The 24,255-nt window shown below is 37.8% G+C and overlaps 1 protein-coding gene across 3 annotated transcripts in view; it reads left to right on the plus strand.

Moving 5' to 3' along the window:
* The window catches only part of LOC121854148 (enhancer of mRNA-decapping protein 4-like), a 64,489-nt gene that overhangs the window by 33,968 nt on the left and 6,266 nt on the right, over positions 1–24,255 (plus strand). For all 3 annotated transcript variants that reach the window (XM_042348574.1, XM_042348576.1, XM_042348575.1), the window contains exons 13-24: positions 606–830; positions 2,479–2,602; positions 4,452–5,142; positions 5,326–5,454; positions 7,773–7,907; positions 10,291–10,443; positions 10,635–10,759; positions 13,407–13,522; positions 16,287–16,452; positions 18,430–18,589; positions 20,032–20,236; positions 22,597–22,760. In XM_042348574.1, the coding sequence (XP_042204508.1) occupies positions 606–830; positions 2,479–2,602; positions 4,452–5,142; positions 5,326–5,454; positions 7,773–7,907; positions 10,291–10,443; positions 10,635–10,759; positions 13,407–13,522; positions 16,287–16,452; positions 18,430–18,589; positions 20,032–20,236; positions 22,597–22,760 (2,393 nt within the window). The remainder of the gene's footprint in view (positions 1–605; positions 831–2,478; positions 2,603–4,451; positions 5,143–5,325; positions 5,455–7,772; positions 7,908–10,290; positions 10,444–10,634; positions 10,760–13,406; positions 13,523–16,286; positions 16,453–18,429; positions 18,590–20,031; positions 20,237–22,596; positions 22,761–24,255) is intronic.

Here is a 24,255-nt window from a genome sequence, read left to right on the forward strand (position 1 = left end):
GGAGTGTGGAGTGTTATGATTGTAGACATGATGGTGATAGAAGCAAAGGGAGTGTGGAGTGTTATGATTGTAGACATGATGGTGATAGAAGTAAGGGGAGTGTGGAGTGTTATGATTGTAGACATGATGGTAATAGAAGTAAGGGGAGTGTGGAGTGTTATGATTGTAGACATGATGGTGATACAAGTAAGGGGAGTGTGGAGTGTTATGATTGTAGACTCTTCCACATTTTGGTAATTGTATTTATAGAAAGAGAAACAATGTGTGATCTTTGTAAATAGTTTGATTTCAGGGTTACATAGACCTTAATATTATTTGTTGTGTATCATGTGAGGTAAACAATGTTAGTATTTCGTGGTAACTTGTGTTAAGCTTAAGTTTACAGTCGAAAATTCAGATTAAAACAAAAAATAAACATTACAGTACTTAATATCTAATGTAATGAAAAGCGTAAACTAGCTCTAGTAGATCTGATCATCTAATACTACCATTTGATATGAATACGGACCTTTAGGTTTACATACTACGGCAATAAAGTACAGTGTGTGTGTGTCTCTCTTTCCCTCTTTATTGTGAAGGTTAACTGGACTTTCTTGCTTTACCAGGTCACTCCAGTCCCGACCACCAAGTTTGATGTGCCCTTTGAAGAGTTTGCTGCCTTGTCATTATTGTTACGCTGTGGCTCAGGAAATCTCATGCCATGTAGTGACTCTGAAAACAATAGTGGCCTTAGTATACTGGGTTCAGTTGTGGCTGGATCGTCTAAATCACCGCCCTCTGCTGTATTACCACCTCCTCCCTCTGGCACTCCTTCACCACAAAGTCTTCAGGTTTGTTATTTGCAGATGCTTGATAGATTAGGCTCACTCACTGTTAGATTCTTTCATACACTGAGTTAAACATGACAGCATATTCACAGTCGTTTATCTTCTTTCTTATATTCTCTAGTTTTCTTAACACTGTTATTCCATGAGATGGATGTTCGAACACTTGGTTATCAAAGTTGTTCATTTTTAATTCAACATTTCACCTACAAGGAGGCATCTTTGGGAATGTATAATAACAATTTTGAGTACAGAAGTCAGTTAGTCTATTAAACTCTTTTAAAATAATTTATAAAAGAATACAAGTCAATTCACAGGCCTACACTCTAGGGCTGCAGGGAACTGACTGAAGCATCAGACGATACAGACAGGTCATGAATGTGAGAATGAGGTCACAATGAAGGTGTGCTGTTGTGGCCAGGTTGGGTAAGCCTAATCCTTTCTGACCTCCTTAATGAAGGGGTGAGGGGGGGAACCTGGTGCCGATGTTTGGGTCATTGTGGGAATGTTGTTGTTGTTTACAGTTCTTCAAAACTGTTATAAATGGCTTTCTCGTCTCCTTCATGCCCATTTGTTCTGTCTGTCTAGATACAGTAAATGCTCATTGATGACATTGGTTATGACAATGTCAATATCTGTGTTAAAATAATTATTATTGACAAGTATTTAATGCACTCGGTGTAATTCGTTGTGGAAAAGTTGCCATGTTGAGCAGATGTTCAGCGTCCGTCTCACCTATGCTCTGATGACAACCAACTTGTAGTTCTTCGAGCATTCACCAGCACCATTCATACATTTACCCACATCAGTTGGCTTCCTGTACACATCCGTAACAAAGCTACCAGAAGCAGCATTGACAAGAACATCCAGGAATGGAATTTTACCATTACCGCTCATCTCCAGAGTAAATCTCAATCCTGAGATTTCCGGGTACGAAGTTTTTCTAATGTTGCCTGATCGTCAACACATACAAATATATCATCAATATACTTATGGTATATTGGAGGTGTCACTTATTGGGTAGTGGCCTCCACATGTGCCATGAAAGCCTGGTAAACAGGACCCCCAAAGGGGAGACCCCATAGCCATCCATGCTGTTGCAAGTAGAGTTTTCCTTCAGGGCATTGATCAGGCTTTGAGTATATCTCTTACTAAATTTGTTAGTACCTTTGATGTAGGTGTAATTTGATATACAGTTCAATAGGAACGTAACCATCGCGCTAATTCTGCCTCAGAGTGGGTAACATTGTTCATAGTGTAAGCTGTTGTGGTGGTGATCAAGGACAACATGCATTGGTGGGAATCTGGTGTCTTGCTACAAAATATGTCTGGGATTTTACCTAATGTTTCTCAAAAGCTAGGGATAAATATTTTAAACGAGGCATGTGATTTTTTATTTATTTTTTATTTTTTACCACAATATCCGAGGTCGGGTGAGGTAGGCTTATACACAAATATATACGGAAGTTTTTATGCATTGATTTAATGTTGAAATACATTAAGAAATACATTTTTAAAATCTATTGTGTAAGAACTAATATAATATCAATAATAATAATAAAATTTGTAAAAATATTAACTAAAAGGATTTTCCATACCCTGCTACACCAACCATGTTCTGACACCACATTAACAAAGGAACATATTTTAACAGGATAAAGTTGATGCCCCCCTAGCCACCTCTGAGGCAGCTGTGTCAACTGCTGTGGGACGAGTGGGTACCAGTGCAACATCTTCACCGTCATTAGAAGTCCAGCAGATACTTCACTCGGAAAATGGTAAGCGTTAACTACCCTGTATTGGGTAAGGTTAAGGGGTAACTCCTTGTGTTAGGTAATAAATCACAGTAGTTGTGTACTAGTTATCAGTAGTTAGGTAGGGTTTGTTCCTGTTTTTGAACTGATTTCATGACTTTGGGGTATATTTGTTATTCAGGAACCAAACCTTATTTTATTTTACCAGTAACCCATTTGGTCTTGAGGATAAAGAAGGTGATACAGTACAGTACCTTCCAATACAGCTGATCACTTCATTTTAAGGTCAATTTACAAATGATATATTGATATTTTTTCTACTGTTTTTTTTAAATAATATTGAAGGTCTTATATTGTTTATGATGAATTGTACACCATAAGAGGCTGATTGTACTAGAAGATAATAATGAATCGGTTTTAAAAACAGGTACTAAGCTGGAGCATATGGCAATACCCCCCCCCCCACCCTCACCTGGTTACATGTGCAGTATCTTATCCCATTTTTTGTGGCTCTCATTAGGTGTACAGGAAGTCTGACTACACCAATGTATTAAGTGAGCAAAACTTGTGTTTTTCATACAAAGTATTTGTAGTTTTACCCTCATTTTAAAACCCTCTTCTTTCCCCATCAAAGCAAATACAGTAGTCCAATAGAAAGCTTCCTGTCATTTAAGGATTAAAATTGAAAACTCCTGGTATCAGTCTTCACATCTTAATTCATAGATTGTTAATTAATTTAAGGTTGTGCTCAGATGGTCAAAGATTGTCATTATTTTTTTTTATTGGCTTAAATAACCCCAAAGGACCTCCAAAGTCATATGGTAACAGTGAAAAGCATACCTATAAGCTCCTTACCTGGTTTAAAGATCCTGGGCAGTCGGGCGTTGCCCTGCAGGCAGTGTCGCTCAGAGGTGCCAGACTGTCTGCTACACTTCCTTACGCTATTTACTTATCAGTATAAATATAAAATCGGTTCTATATATTGAATATATTATGTACACTGGAAGCACATAGGTGCATGTCGGATAGCATACTGAAAGTTTTCACTGGGAGATACGGAAACTCTGCAGCGTGGAAGGCGGGAACACGACGTTCCTCTCCTCATGACACACACACACACACATCTGTTAATAGCCACAAGTTGCCAAGTCATATAAAATGAGTTATTCTACAAATCTGGGCCATAGGAGCCCTTAGCAAGGCTTATGGAACCCTAGCTTAAAGTGATGTAAACAACATCAGTGACCAATAATAATCTGTTTATAATTTGCTCACTGGTCAATCTTTTCTGCCTCTGAGGTTGTTGACCATTTTCTTTGAACTAATAGCAGCATCATTCACCTTGGATAAGAACTGAAAATTCCTCCTTTTACAATATCAGAACTGATTATTTCTGTGGTCATAGTTTGATCATATGATGGTTACTTGCTGAACATTTGTTGTATTGGAAGTTTAACATTGTAACCAATCCTTCTATTCTTTTGAGATTAACACTGGGAACCCCTCTCATATGTCCTCAGATTTAATTCACATGAATATTAAACAGCAGGGCCCTGGCTGATGGCTACCATCATCACTGGTGGTCTCCCTAATATATTCAACATCAGAAAGATTCCAGTGTATTAGCAAATACTGTAGTGGGTATTGATAGCTCCTACAACTATTTCTCCTTAGTTCATTTATGCTAATCAAGGAATGTTTGCTTTAATATTAATCTATGTCAATCACAAACCAATACACACCTTTTTAATGAATATAATCGAGAGTAACAATATCCTACTGCTTTAATTATTACAGGTACTGGTAAATATATTTATTACAGGTGTGTTGCGTTATTTCACTGTTTGTACATTTAATATGGTAAATCTTTTAGGGAAGAGTGAGGATTATGCAGACGATGATGAGGATATGCAAGCTGGAGATGAAGTTGAGATGGCTGAAGATGATGATGATGAAGAAGAGGAGGAGGAGGACGAAGACGAAGAAGAAGAAGAAGAAGAAGTAGAAGAACGAGAATCACATCAACAGTCTCACTCCCACCCTCCTCCTCCTCCTCCTCCATCTATGCCAGAACCTCAACCCATGCCACAGCCACCACCATCCCTAGTAAAACCTCCCACATCTATACCATTACCACCACCATCTTTACCTCAACCATCACCACCACCACCGTCAATGCCACAGCCACCGGTATCAATGCCACAGCCACCAGTATCATTGCAAGAGCTACCAGTATCAATGCCACAGCCACCAGTATCAATGCCACAGCCACCAGTATCAATGCCACAGCCACCAGTATCAATGCCACAGCCACCAGTATCAATGCCACAGCCACCAGTATCAATGCCACAGCCACCAGTATCAATGCCACAGCCACCAGTATCATTGCAAGAGCTACCAGCATCACTGCAACAGTCACCATCATCTATGTCACAGTCAGTACCACAACTCCTAAATACTCTACCACAATTGTCTTTGAGGCCTGCACACCTTCCGAGATCTTCACCTCCTCAGCAGCCACCAACTCATGATGCCCAGCAGACAACTTCACAACCTCTGGACATGTAAGTATAGTGCCATGACTGGTATCTGTCTTGTTATTTCTTAGGTGAACGACTGTAAAAATTATTTGAGCCCAAACAATTTTATCCCTTCCCTCATCTACTACAGTTCAGGTACTGGACCATTTATCTGGTATATTTTAATATATATTATTCTCTGTTAATGTTAATGAATTTTCTCATTAGTTTTGCTTCAGTGAAATCAGTGAAAACTTTACCAGCTCAGCTAACCTGTGCTCAACTTGAAGCAGAGATTAAAGGTGAAGCAGTCACCTCAGACTCCTCTGGCTCTTCAAATTCCTCCACTCATCAAAGGTAACTGAGTCTCTTTGCTAAACAACTTGTGTTTACTAATACACTAAGTTCTCCCTTAACTGGATTAATTGATGAGTAACTAAAATAGTCAATAAGTAATTTGGTTACAGTATTTGTAGAAGTTCCTTTGATTCGAAAAACTTCTCTAAACGGGATATATTTCCAGTTATTTGTGCAATTATCAGGGGTTTTATTCTGCAGCTCATAAAACTTAAACCCAAAACACAGGAAAATGAAAATTTTGCTTCTAATGAATGATAAAAAGGGGATGATAATGAAATTATGTAGAAGAAACCCTTGAATAGTATATTCATGCACCACATAAATTCATCAATTTGTTGTGCCATGCAGTAATTCAAATGTGCCTCTATTGTATGTGGATGGATGGTATGCACATGCTAAGATGGTTTAACTCTCGAGTTCATGTAGTAAAATCCCCGAGTAACTCCATAAGGGGGTACAGATGGGAGATGAGTTTGTACATTTTACAGGTAACACTGATTTGGAGGCTGATCGTCAAGAAAATGTGCAAATTTTAGTGTAAAGTTTGAGTTAGGGAATGAGACTTATAAGAGAAAGTCATTTGTGAAAGTGAACAAAGGTGAAGAGAAAAAATAAGTATGGAAAGAAAACAAGGAGATATAAATGTAAACTTGAATAGAGAAAAAATAGTGAGCTATTTCAGGTACAGAAAGGTATCTCGCATATCTTGCCGGTCATTGTGGAGCGATGCAGCAGGGATCACATGGTCCTGTCAGTCCAGCTCGCATCACAGCCGCTGCACTCGTCTACACGTGGCTAGTGCTCAATGCAGAAATGCCTCTACTCTCGTGACATATAAATAACACACATTTTGAGAAAAATGCCTAAGCAAGTATGTTCAGGTAAGACCCCAAAGAAATAATGCAGAAATTTGGAACTGAATTTACAGAGAATATATCGTAAGTGTGATCCACTGAAATCGAAAGTGGGTCCCATTCACACCCTCATAATCTTTACTACATAACACACGTCACCAGGCAGTTGTGGCCTTGAGATGGTTATACGTGTTGCCGCTGATTCATGTAATGAAACTTTAAAGCTTGTGGGAAAATCATTTCACGACTCTAATGTGACTTAGAAATAAAGGAAATATAATATGAAACAATAAAAAACTAAAAGAATAATGAAGAGCATTAGTGTAAATAGTATTTTTGTGTGGGAGGTGAACGTGTGTATGGATGGGTCACACTATTGGCTCTCCCCAGTGTGAAGTCATGACATACACGGCAGCCACGCTTCTCTCAAGTCAGCTGGCTGGCTGAACATGTCCACTCTTGGTGTCACTCATAGGTTAGTTCAAGGGTGGAAGGAGCAATTTTTGGTACATAAAATAAGTGCAAGTGTATTTTATGATGTGCTGTGTATTATTTTCATTGTTTATTACGGCACAGTATACTGTCCATATGCACATCATCCACTTTATCTCGCACACTTCACAAGGTTATCTATGCCAGGTTCACACATGTTGAGAATCTTTAAAAATCTTTGTGGCTTTGAAACCTTCTTGAACCTTACCTACATCTATTTAACACTAATTATAAAAAAAAGGCAATTAACTGAAAATATATCATAAGTTTGATCAATTTACTTTTTATTTATTTATTTACTGTATATTTATTTATTTTACGGGGATTAGCCCACCAAGGCACAGAGCACCGACCCACACCAGGGTCTGGGGGGTAAATATTATTAATTTATATATATGTATATGTATATATTTTTTTTTACCCAAAATGCAAAAAATGGAAAAATTTCAACAAATCAAGAGTGAGAAATTGATGTGTAAGTTGTGGTAACAAAGTAAGAGAAACAATTGAGACCCTGCAATTGTGTGTAAATGAGGCAGAAAGTCAGATCAGCAACCTGGGACTTGGTCACAATTTTTGTGATGCCATATGGCAAATTTATAATGAGCTTAAGTAAGCCAATCTGTGTTAGTGTAATATGCTGGCTGGTGTTTTGAACAGTTGTGCCTCCCCTCTGATATAGATGCCAGAATAACGGATTCCGTCTAAGTAAACACATCGCTGTGGCTTAGTTGGTATTCTGGGTTTTACAGTACTGTATATCCTTACATCCATACCTTCATCTCATCAGTAGGGCCAGAGAGATGTGTCATCTTCAAATGACCCTTCTATAATATCCTTTATTCCTCATTCTCTAAAAATAGTTATGACAACTATGCTGACATACAACACCGAGTCACTTTTGACTATGTATCTTCATTATGTTTGATTATTGTTTTTGACACATATTGTACTGTACTATGTTTTCAGTAATCTTCAGTCCAAACGACCAAGGAACTGTAGTTCTATGAATTGTGAAACTAAGTCAACAAACAGATGTGCCCCTGATGTAAGAAACCCAGGCTGTATTGACCAGAACCAGTTCAATGGACCCATAACCCCAGAGTAAGCACCATATAGAATTTTCCTAATTGTGTTTTTATGATTTTATATGGTTGGACTTAATGGGTGGATGAAGTTGCCAGAGTATTGAAAATACATTTTTTAAGCAAAGTGGACATTCATACACAAAAGTTGAATAATCAATAAATACCAAAGTTCCATAGTGAATAAATTTGAAACTATTGCATCATATTCATTTGAAACATGTCCTGACTGTTGTCCACTAAAACTCTTTTACATTAATGGCCTTTTTAAATATGAACTTGAAAGTCTTAAGGTCCTACACTGTGTCCAATTATTTGTTTTATATTCTCTCATATACGGGACATAGGGACATTTCTATATCTTGTGGCCTTTCAGTGTACTCAATAAACCATTGGTCAGGACCTGTTAAATGTGATACTAATGGCTGAAAGTATTCTTACAATTTGTCTGTCATCCCTACTGCAACTGTTGTCCTGAAAGGAGAATAGAAGCAAAGTTTTTCCCTCTGGTAGATTAGAGGAAAGAACACTAGTGTGCCCATGATGCCACATGTTGCCCTTCATTTCCTTCTTGGTCATAAGTGGTTTCTAGGTACCAATTTCCTCATTACTGACCACGACCACACCTACATACAGTACTGAGCAGGTGCTTGTTCCACATAGTGCATGTCACTGCTTCCTTCAGTGTTGAAAGCATATGCAAAATCATGTTGAGGAAATCAATCGGGTAAAATGTTTTCTGATTTTCTTATATTTTTTTTGATAGACATGCTCTTGGTACACACATACAGGCATCCCCCGGATATATATTGAAGGTTTAGGTTCCATAAAATCTTGTCAATTTTCCCATACCCCCATTATATAAGTGCATGTGTGCTTGTGAGGTTGGAGGCTGGGAGGGAGGAGAAACATCTTAATTATGATGCAACGAAGGTCTGGCACATGTGTACAAAAGTAATTTAATAAACTATTAAATACGTGTGTTTAACGAAACAATCTTCAGAGAGAGGAAATGTGTGTGTGTATGTGTGAGAGAGAGAGAGCGAAGGAAGGAAGGTGAATGTGCTGCATGTTGGAGGGAGGGAGGGAGATGGTGAGCTGCATTAATGTACAGTAATATCTTGTATTTCACGAGTAATATAGACTGGAAAAATTGTGCCAAATGCAAATACATAAACTAATGGGAAAAATAACAATATAGGCTGGCCACTCTACATCAACCTCTGATTTTCCCATTTATAACCTCCAAATGATACAAATTCTGCCTTTATTGACCTGATTGTGCTTTCCGGAAACTAGTTTTTAGGCCTTCCTCAAGTAATTTAATCACACGCTGCTTATCCTGTATCGAGTACTTGGCAAACTCAACTCCCTTATTATAATCCCGCTTCTCCTTTTCCTTATCTGGCCGCTTACGTGGGTCTGTCCCACCAGCACCAGCAGGACCCCCAGTAGAGGGAGAGGTCATTATCTTGACTCAACAAGTGGAGCACCACCCAAAAAAGCACACAATAACAGCCCGGGCGGTCGCTAGGATGGCGCCGGATACAACGCGATAGTTGTGTTCTTGTAAACTTCTTTTACGTTCACCACCGGCAATTCGATCACCATAACGCTTCTTTGAAACATTCTACTTACCTTGTCTTTCCGTATTAATCGCTAGCTCAACAAAATTGGAAAAAATAGTTAGTCACGAAGTGATTGACAGAAACCGCGCGATTCAACTGATCACGTGATGTAAACAGAGAGCGCTGGTGTAAACCGTTATTAGTCCTCGCCACGAAACATTCTTTTTAGTTATTCTTTTCATACAGTATTTATGGGTAACAGCTAAACATTGCATAACCCCGTGCCACGCTTAAAACGTTGAGGATGGAATCGTGCTATAGCCAACATTCGTATGCAAAAGTTCGCATTTTACAAACAGCGTTCCCCTATTCATCAATCGCGTTGCAACCAATTTGCTTTGACAAAACACGCGCTGTAGCAGAAATGACTGTAACTGGTGTGAGGGCTGTGATGTCACTCAAGACAGTGGGCAGCAGTCAGCTGGCTGGATCTCGCAAAATTCACGATATTTTACGCCAAATATAAGACATTCCATCAGAAGGTCAGTTATATGAGACCACTAATCCCCCACCCAACCTCCACCTGACATTGAATCAGGTCAGTTCCCCCTAAAAAATACTTTAACTTTCATCTTTATTCAAGACATTTTCAGAAAATATCTCTATTTTCAACCTCGGAAAATTTGTTCCTAAAGCCAGAAATTTTTGGAAAGTTCCGGCTTTGGGAATGATTTTCCGAGCAAATTTCAATTCCGGCTATCGGAGATTTCCGGGTTCGAGGGATTCCGGCTAATGGAGATGTTACTGTATTTATAATATTTAAACTATTGACAGAGTGAGTGCAGCAGACATAGCAGATTTGAAAAACCTGATGGTTACCTGTGTCAACTTAAATAGAGAGCAGAACAAGGAAGTAATGACTCAAACTCGTATGCTAACTAGCAAACTGGACACAGCAATTTTGCAAGTTAATCAGTTGGCCAAACAGTAAGTATCACTTTCTTGTTACATAATCTTTTTCTTTCCCTATTGTTTGATTTAAGTGACAGTTATGTTTATGTGAAGGTAATAATGGTAACTTGCATAATATTTATGACACACACACACACACACACACACACACACACACACACACACACACATTATTAAAATAAATATATTACTTTCTAACTTGACAGGGTTGAAGAGATGAAGTCAGCTCAGGCACAAGTCCAAATGGAGGTGCCTCATATTGTGGCTGCTTCACTAAGGCCTCTGGTGGAGTCTACTTTAAGAACTGAGTTAAGAGGTACTGTCTTGCCAGGTAAGTCTAGGAATTAGGTCATCACAAAAGTTATATTTACAAATGGAAATTTCTTGAAATCCTATACTAATGAATCTTCAGTAATACTTTTTCACTGAAGAATCTTAAATGCAGTGTTAGTTTAGTAGATGGCCATGACTGCACTATGGTGGGAGAAAGCACTGGGTGTTTCCCGCAACTCTCTTGTAATACAGCAGCACCTTTACTGAATTGATGTTAAACCTTTAGGACATATTATTTGACCTTCCCTTCCCCTCGTACTGCAAGCGTACATCACCGCTTTTACTGTTACTTGTAATGAAATTATAAAAGTTGTCGAAAAATTATTACAACATTTTAATGTGATTTAGAAATAAATGAAATATAATATAAAATAAGACAACAAAGAGCATGGGTGTTATAGCCAAGGCCTTGACTATAACCTCCTCCACACACGTTCACTTCTCACTTATACACACCCATGATCTTCATTGTCTTATTTTATATTATATATCATTTATTTCTAAGTCATATTAGAGTACAGTATTGTAATGCATGGGAGTTTTGAGTGTGGATGAACTGATTCTTTGTACATAAAGTAATTTATGTATAGCTACTGTACCATTAAATGTGGGGAATAAATAATAATCATAATAAATAAAAGAAAATATACTGTGTTGCCATTTAACAGGAGACGGTGAAACAGTGGCGCAGTGAGTGAGGGAACGTCAGCTGTAGCTCTCTCCCTCCCACCCTCATTGCTTGCTTCTACACACATATGATTAATTCTATTATGTTTTTGACCTTTTGATTACTATTTTATAATTTCTTTTGCACCTTCTGTATGAAGATTGTGTGTTAATGTAAAAGTAAAAATAAAATTACATCGCTATATCTACCAGAAAAACGAGTTGTAAAATAACAACAACTCAACTCACAGCTTGGCCCAGTAGGGGGAGGATGTCACCTGGACCTCCCTCATTGTGCCGTCGCCTGCCTCTCACAGTCTGCACATTTACTACCTAACACATGGGGGGTGGGCTCAGTAAGGGCTTTACTCTGTGTATCTCTCCCCAAGATGGCCATGCTAGCTGACTCCTGGCACACAATTTGAATTTTTGCCCAGACCCAAATTTGTTTAAGCAGGGAAAACTTCCGTATCTCAAGAAAGTGGTGTCAATTTATGAAATTCATTTGAGCGAATTTTTTGTATCTAGAATGTTCATGTTACCGAGGTTACCTGTACTCAATATAATATACGTACGTATCTCTTGTGTTTTGAAAATTTTTGGATGTGAATATGATTCTTATCTCCTCAAACTTTAGTCTGCCGCTTATAATTAAAGGCTTATATTAATCAAAATACGGTACCAGTCCTGTTAGGTGAGAGAGTTGAACCTTCCATCCCAGTGAATATCATAGGTATATTATTGTAGGGGATATTTAGCTCTTCAGTTTGGGAGCTTTTATATTACCACCACATCTCCTTGTTTTAATTGGCTTCAGGTTGATAGTAATAAATGGAGGATTGATCCTGAAATCCCTTTTACTAGTGGAACCAGAAGTGAGGTGGGTAGTACAGGTGCCTAAGTGCTGACTGGGGATCACTGTTGTATAATGCCTCCTTATTTGAGACCAATGGTAGAGGGGAAGAGGAAGGGTAATATTGAGTAGATAAACCCTGGCTGCCACCTAGGGTCTCTAAGGTCTCAAGGACCCTAGTAAGTCTGTCTGTCTATTTTGAGAGCCCCATTTTCCCCCATCCTTCTGGTTAGCAACTAAGCCAACAAGACAATGCTTTTCACACATCCTTATTTGTTTTCATGGAGTTTGTAATAATAGTCTAGTTTGTTTTCACATTACACATTACCGGTCTTCTGTGATTATATAACATTTATTGTTTGCATAGAATTTTATGATAGTATTTTGATTGTGAAAATAATGAATGACAATCTGTCTGTATGTTGTCATTTCTCCTTTTTCCAACTATTGTTTTGGGTTGATCCAAGAATACAAATACTTAAGAAAAAAGTGGGGGGGGGCAGAACAGAGTAGTACTGAATCAAAAATAAAAATAGTCCTTACACTCTCACTTCCTTATCTAGTACAGTAACATTATTGTCAGCTTCATTAATGAGGTAGAATTACTTTGCATACTAAGCTGAATCATGAGATCATTCTTGGTAACACTGTTCTCTAGAAAGTGACCTCAGTGTACATGATCTACAGTCCTTCTGTTAGGATAATAATGTTATGTCAAATGAACAGATATGAGAAGGGCTTTAAATATTTTTATTGTGTTAGGTCACAAGTCTGAATATGTTCATATTTAAGATAGCATTTTGAAGAGTGAATTCACCGCGAGAAGACACATTTACAATAGCAATAGTAGCTTAGTAGAGCAAAACAAGGAGATTTAACACTACAGCTGCTGATGCGACACTGATCAATGGCCTTTGTCTCAAGTATTCCATTTGTCAATAAATCTTGCTTGATAGTCGAAAACTAAAGTCATGTCTGAAATCAACATTAAAAACAGGTTAGGGAAACACATATTAGTTTGAAAACATCAAAATTCATGCAGACCGGTGAATTATTTACCTAGATACACACTGCTGATATTATAGGGCACCTTGAACTATGTGATCATTATACCATGTTGTTACAGGTGTTGTGAAGAGCTTAGAGCCTCTGCAGTCACATGTTTCCCAAGAGATGCAAGGACTACTCAAGACTGCTGAAGGTCAGGTCATAGACTCTGTCTCCAAAATTATTCATACAAGAGTGAGTATATATAATGTATTTTCAAAGATTTGTATATTTTTTGAATAATGAAGAAGCAAATATTAATATTGTTGAGGGTAAGGACATATAACTAATTATTATAATGAAAAAGTGAAGGCAGATTTTCAACCATTTAATCAGAGTACAGTCCTCATATCTGAGGGTTGGTGACCACAGTCCTCTACTCTAAACGATGTCTTAAGGTTTTGTGTCTCTGGTGACCAAGTTTTTTATTTCATTCACCCATCCTAGTCTCTACCTTCCCCTGGTCCTCCTACCCTAAACTTTGTCCATTAATATTTCTGTTATTATTCCCCTATCCATAATTATATTACCAAAATATCAAATTTTTCATTTTAAATATTTCTCTTGAAGTTTTTGCTGAGCTTAGTACTTCTTCATTTGTTTACCTGTCAGTGTAGTTTATTCTTAACAATCATCTATAACACCACATTTCAAAGGCCGCCAACCTCTCTCTGGTGTCTGCTGAAAGTGTCCACGCTTCTGACCCGTACATCAGTCCTTGTGCAGATTTTACAGACACATTAATGCTTGGTGTACAGTGAGAGAATGACATATCTTCCCAGCTTTGGCCAAGGTATAATACAAACTGACTACTCAACACTGGTCTGTCAACTGTTCTGCAATGTATTCATCAAGACGCCAGGAAGATATACTTCATCTTCTATGTACAGTACATCTATATAATTGTTGAAGAAATTCCTGCAGATTTTATTGAAATTCTATTAGTTTTAGTTATGTTTGATTTATTCTTCTAAGTATTAAAATTATCAGTTATTTAAATATTAATGTCGCAAGAACTTTCGTAACACAACTCCTCATGATGTAAACTTTACCTCTCCTCTCTCCTCTACTCTCTCCTTCCTCCTCTCCTCTCTCCTTCCTCCTCTACTCTCCCCTTCCTCCTCTACTCTCCCCTTCCTCCCCTCCTCTCACCTTCCTCCCCTCCTCTCACCTTCCTCCCCTCCTCTCCCCTTCCTCCTCTCCTCCACGACGGGGTTAGGGACCCAAATCCAGGTCGTAAGTCAAAAATGCTTAAATAATAAAGTACGTACATAGAAAATCTAAAATGGGTCTCTCTTTTTCTTCTCAACACCACAAAACTCTCACTTTTAAGCTTGCCAGCCATTTTAAAGTGAATTACAAACGAAAATTTTCTCTGTACTGACGTTGGGACTCGAAAATACGTAATTTGACAAAATTTTGGTACGACTGAGGCAGGTCGTCAGTGTGGGTGGTCGTAAGTCGGGGAGGAGCTGTATATATTAGTTCTGGAATTAATAAGTGGCAGGGCTGAAGTAAACACTTTGTTGGTTTTTCTTTATTGTAGAAAAATATAGTTCCACAGGTCCTTAGTTCAGTTGAGAATATATTATACCTTCTTTACTAGGGGAAATGTCTTAGTGTACGTACACAGGAGAACACTTAAGAGAGGTGTTCTCTGGGTAACAAAAAATATGAGTCTGATCTCTCTGACCAAGAGAGAGAGGGAGGAGCAGGCCTCGGGAGTGTGAGAAAGGAAACGCGTCAGATATCTTGTTCTGCTATCATGCGCTGACCTCAGCCTGCCCTCGCTCGCTCCCCGAAAGAACTGCAACCTCAGCCATGCATAACGTCAACAGCTGAGGCACAGTTGAATATCTTGGTGAATAATTTGGTTTTATATATTTGGGTAAATGTTTATATAATACAAATGGTGCTGTTACACCAGTACTGACCCCTGGGGAACCCCACTGGTTACACAGCCCCACTCAGATTTAACACTTTCTACGCTGACCCTCTGTGTTCTATCTGTGAGCCATGATTTTATCCAATTTAAAACTTTCCCCTCGATACCATGAGCCTTAACTTTTCTCAGAAGCCTCTGATGCGGTACTCTGTCAAACGCTTTGCTAAAATCTTAGAAAATAACATCGTAATTTTCGTCATTATCTACTACCTCGAAGACTTTTCTAAAAAACGTCAGCAGATTTGTTAGACAAGATTTTCCCTTTGTAAACCCATGTTGAGAGTCGGAGATTAATTTGTTTTTCTCTAAATGCGATCAGATGCTATTTCCTATAATTGATTCAAGAAATTTCCCCACTACTGACGTCAAACTAATCAGCCGGTAATTTGATACTGATGCTCTGTCACCCTTTTTGAATATGGGTACTACATTTGCCTGTTTCCACAAGTCTGGCACAACTCCCGTGTCTAATGATTTTGTAAATATATTTACGAGTGGTCCTCTTATCTGTTCCTTACACTCTTTCAAAACTCGAGGAAAAATTTCATGTGGCCCTGGGGATTTTGTCTTCTTTAATTTATTTATCTTAAGAACATCTTCTTTTCTGGTAGTGATATTCTTTAATTTCTCTTCTTTATTTCCCCTAAATATCAGTTCCACCTATGGAATTTCCTCGTGAATTTCTTCTGTGAAAACTGATAAGAAGTAGCTGTTTAATGATTTGCTTATTTTCTCATTATCATTGATCACTTCCCCCCGTCTCTGACTTTAAAGGTCCCACTTTGTCCTATATACCTGGAAAATCCCTTGGGATTTGTCTTGGATTCTCTTGCTATCCTGATTTCGTAGTCCCTCTTTGCCTTCCTTACATTTTTCTTAACATTCCTAGATAGTTCATTATTCCTATTTCTGAGCTGCTCTGCCCCTCCCTTTAATTTCTTATAAATTCCTTTCTTATAAATTCTTTTCTTTATTCCTATGTGTTTCATATGTGTTTTGTATCTCTGGTTTCAGTCATTTTTGGACAACCTTGTTGGGTCATTAAGTTCAGTGCTGGTGATGACAGTGCAGAACTCCTGCCGAGAAGCGTACACCAAAATACTTCTGCCCGGACTCAATGCTCTTACTCAACAGATCTTCACTCAAGTTAATGATAACTTTAGTCGAGGCACCAGAGAATGTATGTACACTACAGTATTGCAACTATCAAACTATTTCTTCACTTATTTATTCATAAATCGTTAGTTGCTAGTTAAATAATATACTTAGTTCACTCATCAATATCACTCTTATGGGTATGAATAGTAAGTTATTGTTAATTTAACCCTTAACCTCTGCAATACTCTACTAATTTGTATCTCAAACTAGTTTTATTTTATTTGATTCTTTTGGGAATGATTTGGAAACCATGAACCATAAAAAATTCATTTTTAGTGGGACTGGCAGGCTAATAATGTTGGTTCCTCCAGCAAATTTACTGCTGTTTGTAATATTGTTCCATGACACAAGTATTATTCATACTTAATTAAACTCTATCGGACACTTAACAGAATAATCTTAAATGAAAACATTAATGTCATGATGCATTTTTATATACTGTCAGTACACTAAATTCTCAATAATGGATATTCACCAGAATGGATGTCATTTTCCCCGGATATTTGGGAACAATGTATAGTATGCTATTGACTAGACTTGGTGTGGTGCTTGACTGTGTTTACAGGCCTTTGTGTCGAACAATACACTTAGCTTAAATAAATGTTAAATTGTTAAACACACTAATATTTTCTCTAAGCATCTGGCTAACTGGGAGATTTTTCTATCTGTATTTTATTTTCTTTATTTCTAAGTCACATTAAACTATTGAGATTATTGGTCCACAATTTTTATAGATTCATTACATGTAATAATGGCAACGTGCATATTCATCTAACAGCTGATTGGCTACATATATTATGGAGAGTTCTTTTATTACTCTAATGGTTACTGATTGGTTAGGCAGTAAGTAGACTGTAACATACTACTCATAAAAATACTGAGATAGTGGAAGCAGGTTGTCAGCCATCTTACAACCATCAGAATTGGCAAAAATGACCAATGAGATCACGAACCTAACGTTAACATTCTCAACCATCTTTTGCACATACATACTGTACACAGTACTTGCAGGATATTAGCAAAATAAATAATAAAAATTTCTAATTGGGAGAAGCACTCACTTAAATTGCTCTTCACATACAAACACATGCAGGGGCAATACGGGAAAAAGCTGGGAGACCACAACACTGTGTGGCGAGGCAATAAACTGACTGATCGCACCAAAACAATGGTGCGAGCTCTTGTGGGCATTACCGGAAACTGTTCGTCTAAGTGGCGGGCTCCGCTATATGGAGAAGCAAATGCCGACACAAATTCATTCCGCTAAAAGGAATTCTGTTATAAGGAATGATTACTGTATACAGTTTCATACAAAATTACTACACAGTACTATAGTTAAGTAATAAATTACCGTACTGTAGTTTGGAACTAATTTAGCTACAGTAGTTGGTTGTTTTTTTTTTGTTCGCGGACTTTTTAATAATAGGGTTTTCTTGTCATTGAGGAGTTGAAACCTATTTGTTCCATTTGTTATGTTATTTGATATACAACGAAATCTCGAAAATCTGGACTAAAAGGGGACCACCTGCACATAGAAGCCGATTGTCCGAATCTTCCGTCGAATGTACTAAATGTATGAAAACAATAAATAATGATATAAAACACGCCAAAAATATGGTACATATTAACCTGACCACTGGGGTTAGTTACACCTGACCACTGGGGTTAGTTACACCTGACTTTTTATTGTGAAAAAGCCATAATTTTGAGCAACATATTACTGTACTCACTTTGTACTTAATTGTGCTACACTAAAGGACTAAAAATTTTATCTTGTGCAAATTATGTGACGTTTATACTCAAATTATTCGCTTTCTTCCAAGGAAATTATACATTTAGTGCGTATTGAACCCACCATCTTTACCATACAGGTTGATATGAAAGAACTTATGGCTCAAATGAATATAAAAACCATCCAAATAAATGACAACTCACATTTATACCATTTTTTGTATAATATTTAAAGTTTTATTGATTTTATTTTAATATTTCGCTCCAGATCTTCAAAATTTAGAGAGTGAGGTACAAGGAGGACGGACAGCAGTACAGGAGGTGTATAATAAGGCTGCACAGTCCCTCAACTCTTCCTGCACATCTCTAAACACACAGTCCAAGTCTTTACAAGAAAATATCACCAAACTGACAGCTCAACAGAATGTGTTAGTTTACAAAAAAGTATTTTATATACAGTTGATATCTTTTCAATATAGAACTGTGTAGAAAGTTGCTAAAAGGTTCTTGGATGTAAGAGTTACAGCACATGGGTTTTGTATGAAGGTAGCAGGTAGCACCGTGAGCACTTGGTGACAAGTGATTTTCTCACATACAGGAATTATTACTCTTGCCCCCAACTCCCTAGATGTATTTTGTTTGATTTCTCTTATATTTCAATAGAAGCAAAATATATAATGACAGTAAGCCAGTCTCAAGACCGTAACACTGTGTTGATAAGTTGTGTTACCAGGGTGACATGATCAGTGCCAGTAGGGGTGCTGAAGCTTGCTCAGTTGCATATGACAGAAGTGGCTGGAGGAAGTTTAGGGAGCAGCTGCCCTTTATTGACAACAAGAGGACCTCCCTTCCGTGTGAAAGAACATTGTATGTGGCTAGTGTGAGAAGTGTGATATTAATGGCAGTGAAACATGGGCAGTTAAAGAGGATAACATTAGCAAGCTTCAGCAAGCTGAAAGGAAAATTGTTAGATGGATGTGTAATGTGACTGAAAGACCCTGTTCAGAGTTAAAAGGGCAGCTGGGCATTTAGAATACAGGTACAGTATTTGCAAATTTCTGTATTGAGGCATACTGAGTTGGTTTGGGCATGTGGTGAAAATGGATGCAACAAATTGGGTCAAGAGATGCGTAAGCCTAAATTTGGATTCTTCATCACTTCTTGTCTCATAAGTATGCCAGTGTCCTTGAAGATCTTCCTGAGCCTCCTAGAAGGTGATTTCCAAAATGGGATAAAATCGGTGGGTAAGATTGTGTGCTTCAGTGTTAAATGTAGCTATGGCTCTTCCTGGATTTCCCTTCGAGATGTGTGCTTTTCCTTCTCAGCCATGTTCTTGGTACCTATTGTGACTCCTGAGAAAAAAAATAGGCTAATATGCCAATATGCTGTTTTTTTTTTTTTTTTACTGCCATCAGATTTCTGCAGAAACTGATGCAATTGCTCAGGCAAAAGCTTGACACCTGCTGTCCTCACGTATATCTCTTGCATAGAGGCCGGAAGTATCACTGAGTTCGCAAGCCAAAATATTTGTGGTTAATACAATTTGGTTGGAAGTTGCCGGGATCTAATCTTAGTATAAAAAATGCTCCCAATTACGCAGCCATGATCAATATTTTTTGTGGAGATTGTACCCTCAGGATTACTGTACTGTACTAAAGTTTCACTCATATCGTGTGCCTGTCTATGCTAAGAAATACTGTTGATTGACAGACATCGTAGATTTAACTAATATTTTAATTGTTTAGATAATACTTTTAGATGAACTACTTGATTTGTTTAACTATATTATGGATGGTAATATTTGTTTTGAAATTATACAGTTCTGGCTGTGAGAGGTGCAGTTGAAATAATTTAGTTTCTTATATTACAGGTTAACAGAGTCTCTCAGTGAGCGAATACGGGGGTTGGTACGGGAAGAGGTCACACACGCTTTACAAGAGCACCAGGCAATAGTTGATGCCCGAAGTCGTGCCCATACTCCTGCCCCAACATCACACACACTTAACCCTAAAGTGGCACAGCAGCAAGTTCAAGCACTTATTTCACAGGGACAATTCAACGCAGCCTTCAAACAGGTGCTCTTTCGTTTTTTCTTCTTCCTTCTTTAGTTTTTTTAGATGAAATACACATTTTGAAAATAATCACACAATAATTAAATTAACATTCAGTCAACCAAAATATGATCGCTCCCCTTGGGTCCGTTGGATCTGAGAATGAGCAAATACCTCAGCCACTCATTGTGTGTGTGTGGGGGGTTGACATACCCAGGTTTTCTAAACATTTTATCCTGTGTTCCAGAATGAAAAGTATGGAAAGCGATGAAATAATTTTTTTGTTGACCTAACCTATTACCCTATACTATACTCAAAGAGAAAATATTTGGTACTTTGCATCTAGTGTATAAATGAGAGATACAGTATCTGATTTAACTGATGACTGCCATAACTAGAGGTATGTGAATAATTTTTAAATATTAGCTGGTTGTACTGTACTGTATATAAAAAGAAAAACAAGTGCAATGGTTGAGTTTCCCAGTTGGAAGTTGTGGGAGGTGAATGATAGGAAGCAGATTACTGTATTTACATGTATGGGGTTCAGTTGCAGTTTGTTTTTCTTTTCATCACTGTGATGTTAATAGAACATTTTGTTAATAGCTTATACATAGAAATACAGCAGTGCATTGATTTTTGGCATCTCCAAACTCTGGCCTTTTTAACCTGACAAACTATAATTTAATTTGACGCAAATCATCTGTTGTGTTTATACTCTGTTGGTTTTAATTTGCTAACTCTACCCTTGCAATATATAATGGTATCCTGAAAATTGCCAGCATCAGGTACCGGTACTCAAAGGAAGAAGTTACATTAATATATAATAAACAAGAAAGTTGAAATATTGCAGTTACTAGTACTCTATTTAGGTGAGATTGCAAACAAATTTATGTGTGGACGTGCCCTTATCCTCTTCACCCCTTGTGAGTTTACCAGCCTGTCAGGCAATCAGTCACCCTTCTGTTCATCAAGTACTGTACTGGGCATATACTGGCTTGTGAATGTACCTGAACACATGCTAGTATTGTATTGGTTTAACTTACCAGGTGACCCTTAAAAGATGGTGATTGTAAGTAGATGATGGGTGCCTTCTGTTCCACAATGACAGTGGTCAGTTATATAATCGGGATCATTCTGCACCATAATTTATGTTTGGCGCCTTAATTCTACTCGGGTGATTTACTGTGACTTGTGGCAGCTTTTCCTCTCCCTATTGATCCCTTCTTCCGTGAGTAGCGATTTTCATTGTCATGGAGGAAGTACACTGTACCCTCGTTAATTTGGATTGTTATAATTCGGATTTCGGCTAATTAGTATGTTTTTCTCAAAAATGAATTAAACGATTCAAATTCGGAATGAATCTGAAATAACCAAGCAGTTCCGAAAAGTCGATTATTATTATTATAGGAATATATTATGAAATAGATTAAGATGATTGAATTATAGGAATAGAATATGAATTATATTAATATACTGCGCAAAACTACGTTTGGTGTGTAGTCAGAGAGAGGTGGTGGTGGAGGCGGGAGGGAGGACTACACACCACCTCCCATTCAACAGCCTGTGATCCCTTTATAATAGCAGTATGCAAACTCACCATAATTCCCATATTAGTTAGGTTATTTGGCACTGAGTTAATAAAACATTTCAAAAAAATAATAAATTTTCCCAAAAATACCCATAATTCAATCCTAAATAAGCAATGGCGGTCTCTTTGTTTACAGAACAGAATAGTATCAGCTGATCGTTCCTGCTCTCCCTAACAATGTTGCCAGCACTCACCATTTCTCACGCACTGGATTTTTCAATAATTTGAGTGACCCAGAGCCACTTTCTTTGTCAACTTAACCTAAATAAGCAAAAGATCACTAAATTAATGGTATAGCGCTACGTGCGCTACCCTTGGCTTTCCGCTTAAGCTATAACTATGTTCACATTTCAACCAAGCATGTACGTGATAACTGCTCATGCAAGACCTGCGTAAAATGAGTCCCCACTGTACAGTACAGTCTCTCCTTGACTTACAACGGGGTTCCATCCCGACGACCAGGTCGTAAGTCGAAAAGGCGAAAATAATACATAAAAATTTAAAATGGGTGTCTCTTTTCCTTCTCAGCACCATGAGAACTCTCACTTTTACGCTTGCCAGCCATTTTAAAAGGATTTACAAACAAAAATTTTGTCAGTACACAGCGCGATCACTAACGTCAGGACTCGAAAATAAATAACGTGAAAAATATTTTATACGACCATGGCCGTCGTATGTCTGGGTTGTCATAAGTCGAGGAGAGACTGTTTTAATGCTTGTGTTGTACATGTGTGTTTATTTATGTGGTGCTGTAATGTGCCGTACGTATGTGTTTATATGTATTTCTTTATTGTAGGCACTGTCTGCATCTGACTTGAGCCTGGTTGTATTCGTGTGTGAGCGCGTCAACCCACAACAAGTCTTCAATATGACTCCGTGCCCACTTAGTCAAGATGTCCTTCTTTCCTTGGTGAATCAGTTATCTCATGACCTCTCCACCTTTACAGATCTCAAGATCAAGTAAGTTAAGCTTTCCTTCACTTTTAATATCTTCGTTAGAACATGTTGGAATTTCATGACCAGTATACTGTATGAGTTTTAAGAAAGCAAGTCATTTGATGGTGTACAAGGATTTTACAGCAGTGTTGAAAAATACCTTCTAGGGAGTGGAATCTTCAGGTCTGGGCTGAAGCATCTACCCATACTGAAAAGGTTGAAATGGGTATTGCCCTTGAAATCCTCATAACTAGATACAGTAAACACCTTTTTATATGTGATGTTGTGTCTCTTAAGATCTTCACCTAAACTCAGAATTACAAATACATGAATACAGAAGTAATTAAAAAATAGGTTTATCCACCAAACCATAAATTACCATAATTTATGGTCAACTGCCCTCTGCCAGGTAGCCTTCATAACATTCTGCACACCAAACCTTGTTAGGTCAAGCTTAATAGACTCCTTCAGTGTTATCCCAGGACAGAGTTTACCATCATCCATCTCTCTCCATCATAAACATAACTCTTAGAGGAGATTGGAAGCAAAGGTTGGCCTTTAGAGGTAGGAAACCCAATAGAGCCAGCACACACCTTTGCCACAGCCAACTGGGTTACAGTCTTGGACCAGTTCTCACCTAACACCAGGAGGGTAGCAGGTGTACTCACTCCTGCTCTTTTATAAAAACACTTATGGGTAAGGTTGATGTTAAGTTTCTCAGAAAGCTTGTGGTGGGCCAGCATTAACATTGGCATTTGTAAGTGCCTATGGGACAGTAGTGGACAAGTATCTCTGTCTGTCTTTTTAGTTGGTATTGCAGTACAGTAGTAGGACTGAACCAAGTCCCATGCATGTTATACTTAGAGTGCACTAGTGTACATTTCAGGGAAGTTGTGTGCTGGTTGTTAACATACACTGTGCACTCATTTATTCAGACTTTTTTTATTTTTTCTTTAATTATTTTTAATGATTTCAACGATCTAAATTTGGAATTAATCTTAAATAATCGAGTGGTTCAGAAAAGTTGATGACTATTATAGAAATATATTATGAAAAAGATAAAGGGTGGAAGGAGTGCTGTTTACACTGAGAGGACAACTTACCTCCCGTGCTCATCAGCCTGTGATCCCTTTATAACGACAGCTTGCAATTTCACCAAAATTTTTGCTGTATTATACAGTATTCCTGGTCTCTTGTTTACAGAGCAGTAACAGCTGATCATTCTTGCTCCCCCTAACAATCTTGCCAGCACTCACCATCTCTCAAGCACCATTGTTGTTACTGCTCAAGAGGGCTGGTGCTTACCACAGGATCAGTCTTGAGCACTTAGTAAATAATATTGTAGCGTATTTATCAGAACATATAGGTTAACTTGAGTTTGGTTCCCATTGACAATAAAACCCACTATCATACCCCAAAACATTAAATCAGTTAACTAACAATAAAAAAAACCTACCTACCTAATGATAAATAATACACAACTACTGTCATTTACTACTTAACACATTCAAACCTTAAA

Source organism: Homarus americanus, unplaced genomic scaffold (assembly GCF_018991925.1).
Source record: "Homarus americanus isolate GMGI-L3 unplaced genomic scaffold, GMGI_Hamer_2.0 scaffold24277, whole genome shotgun sequence".
Classification (NCBI taxonomy): domain Eukaryota; kingdom Metazoa; phylum Arthropoda; class Malacostraca; order Decapoda; family Nephropidae; genus Homarus; species Homarus americanus.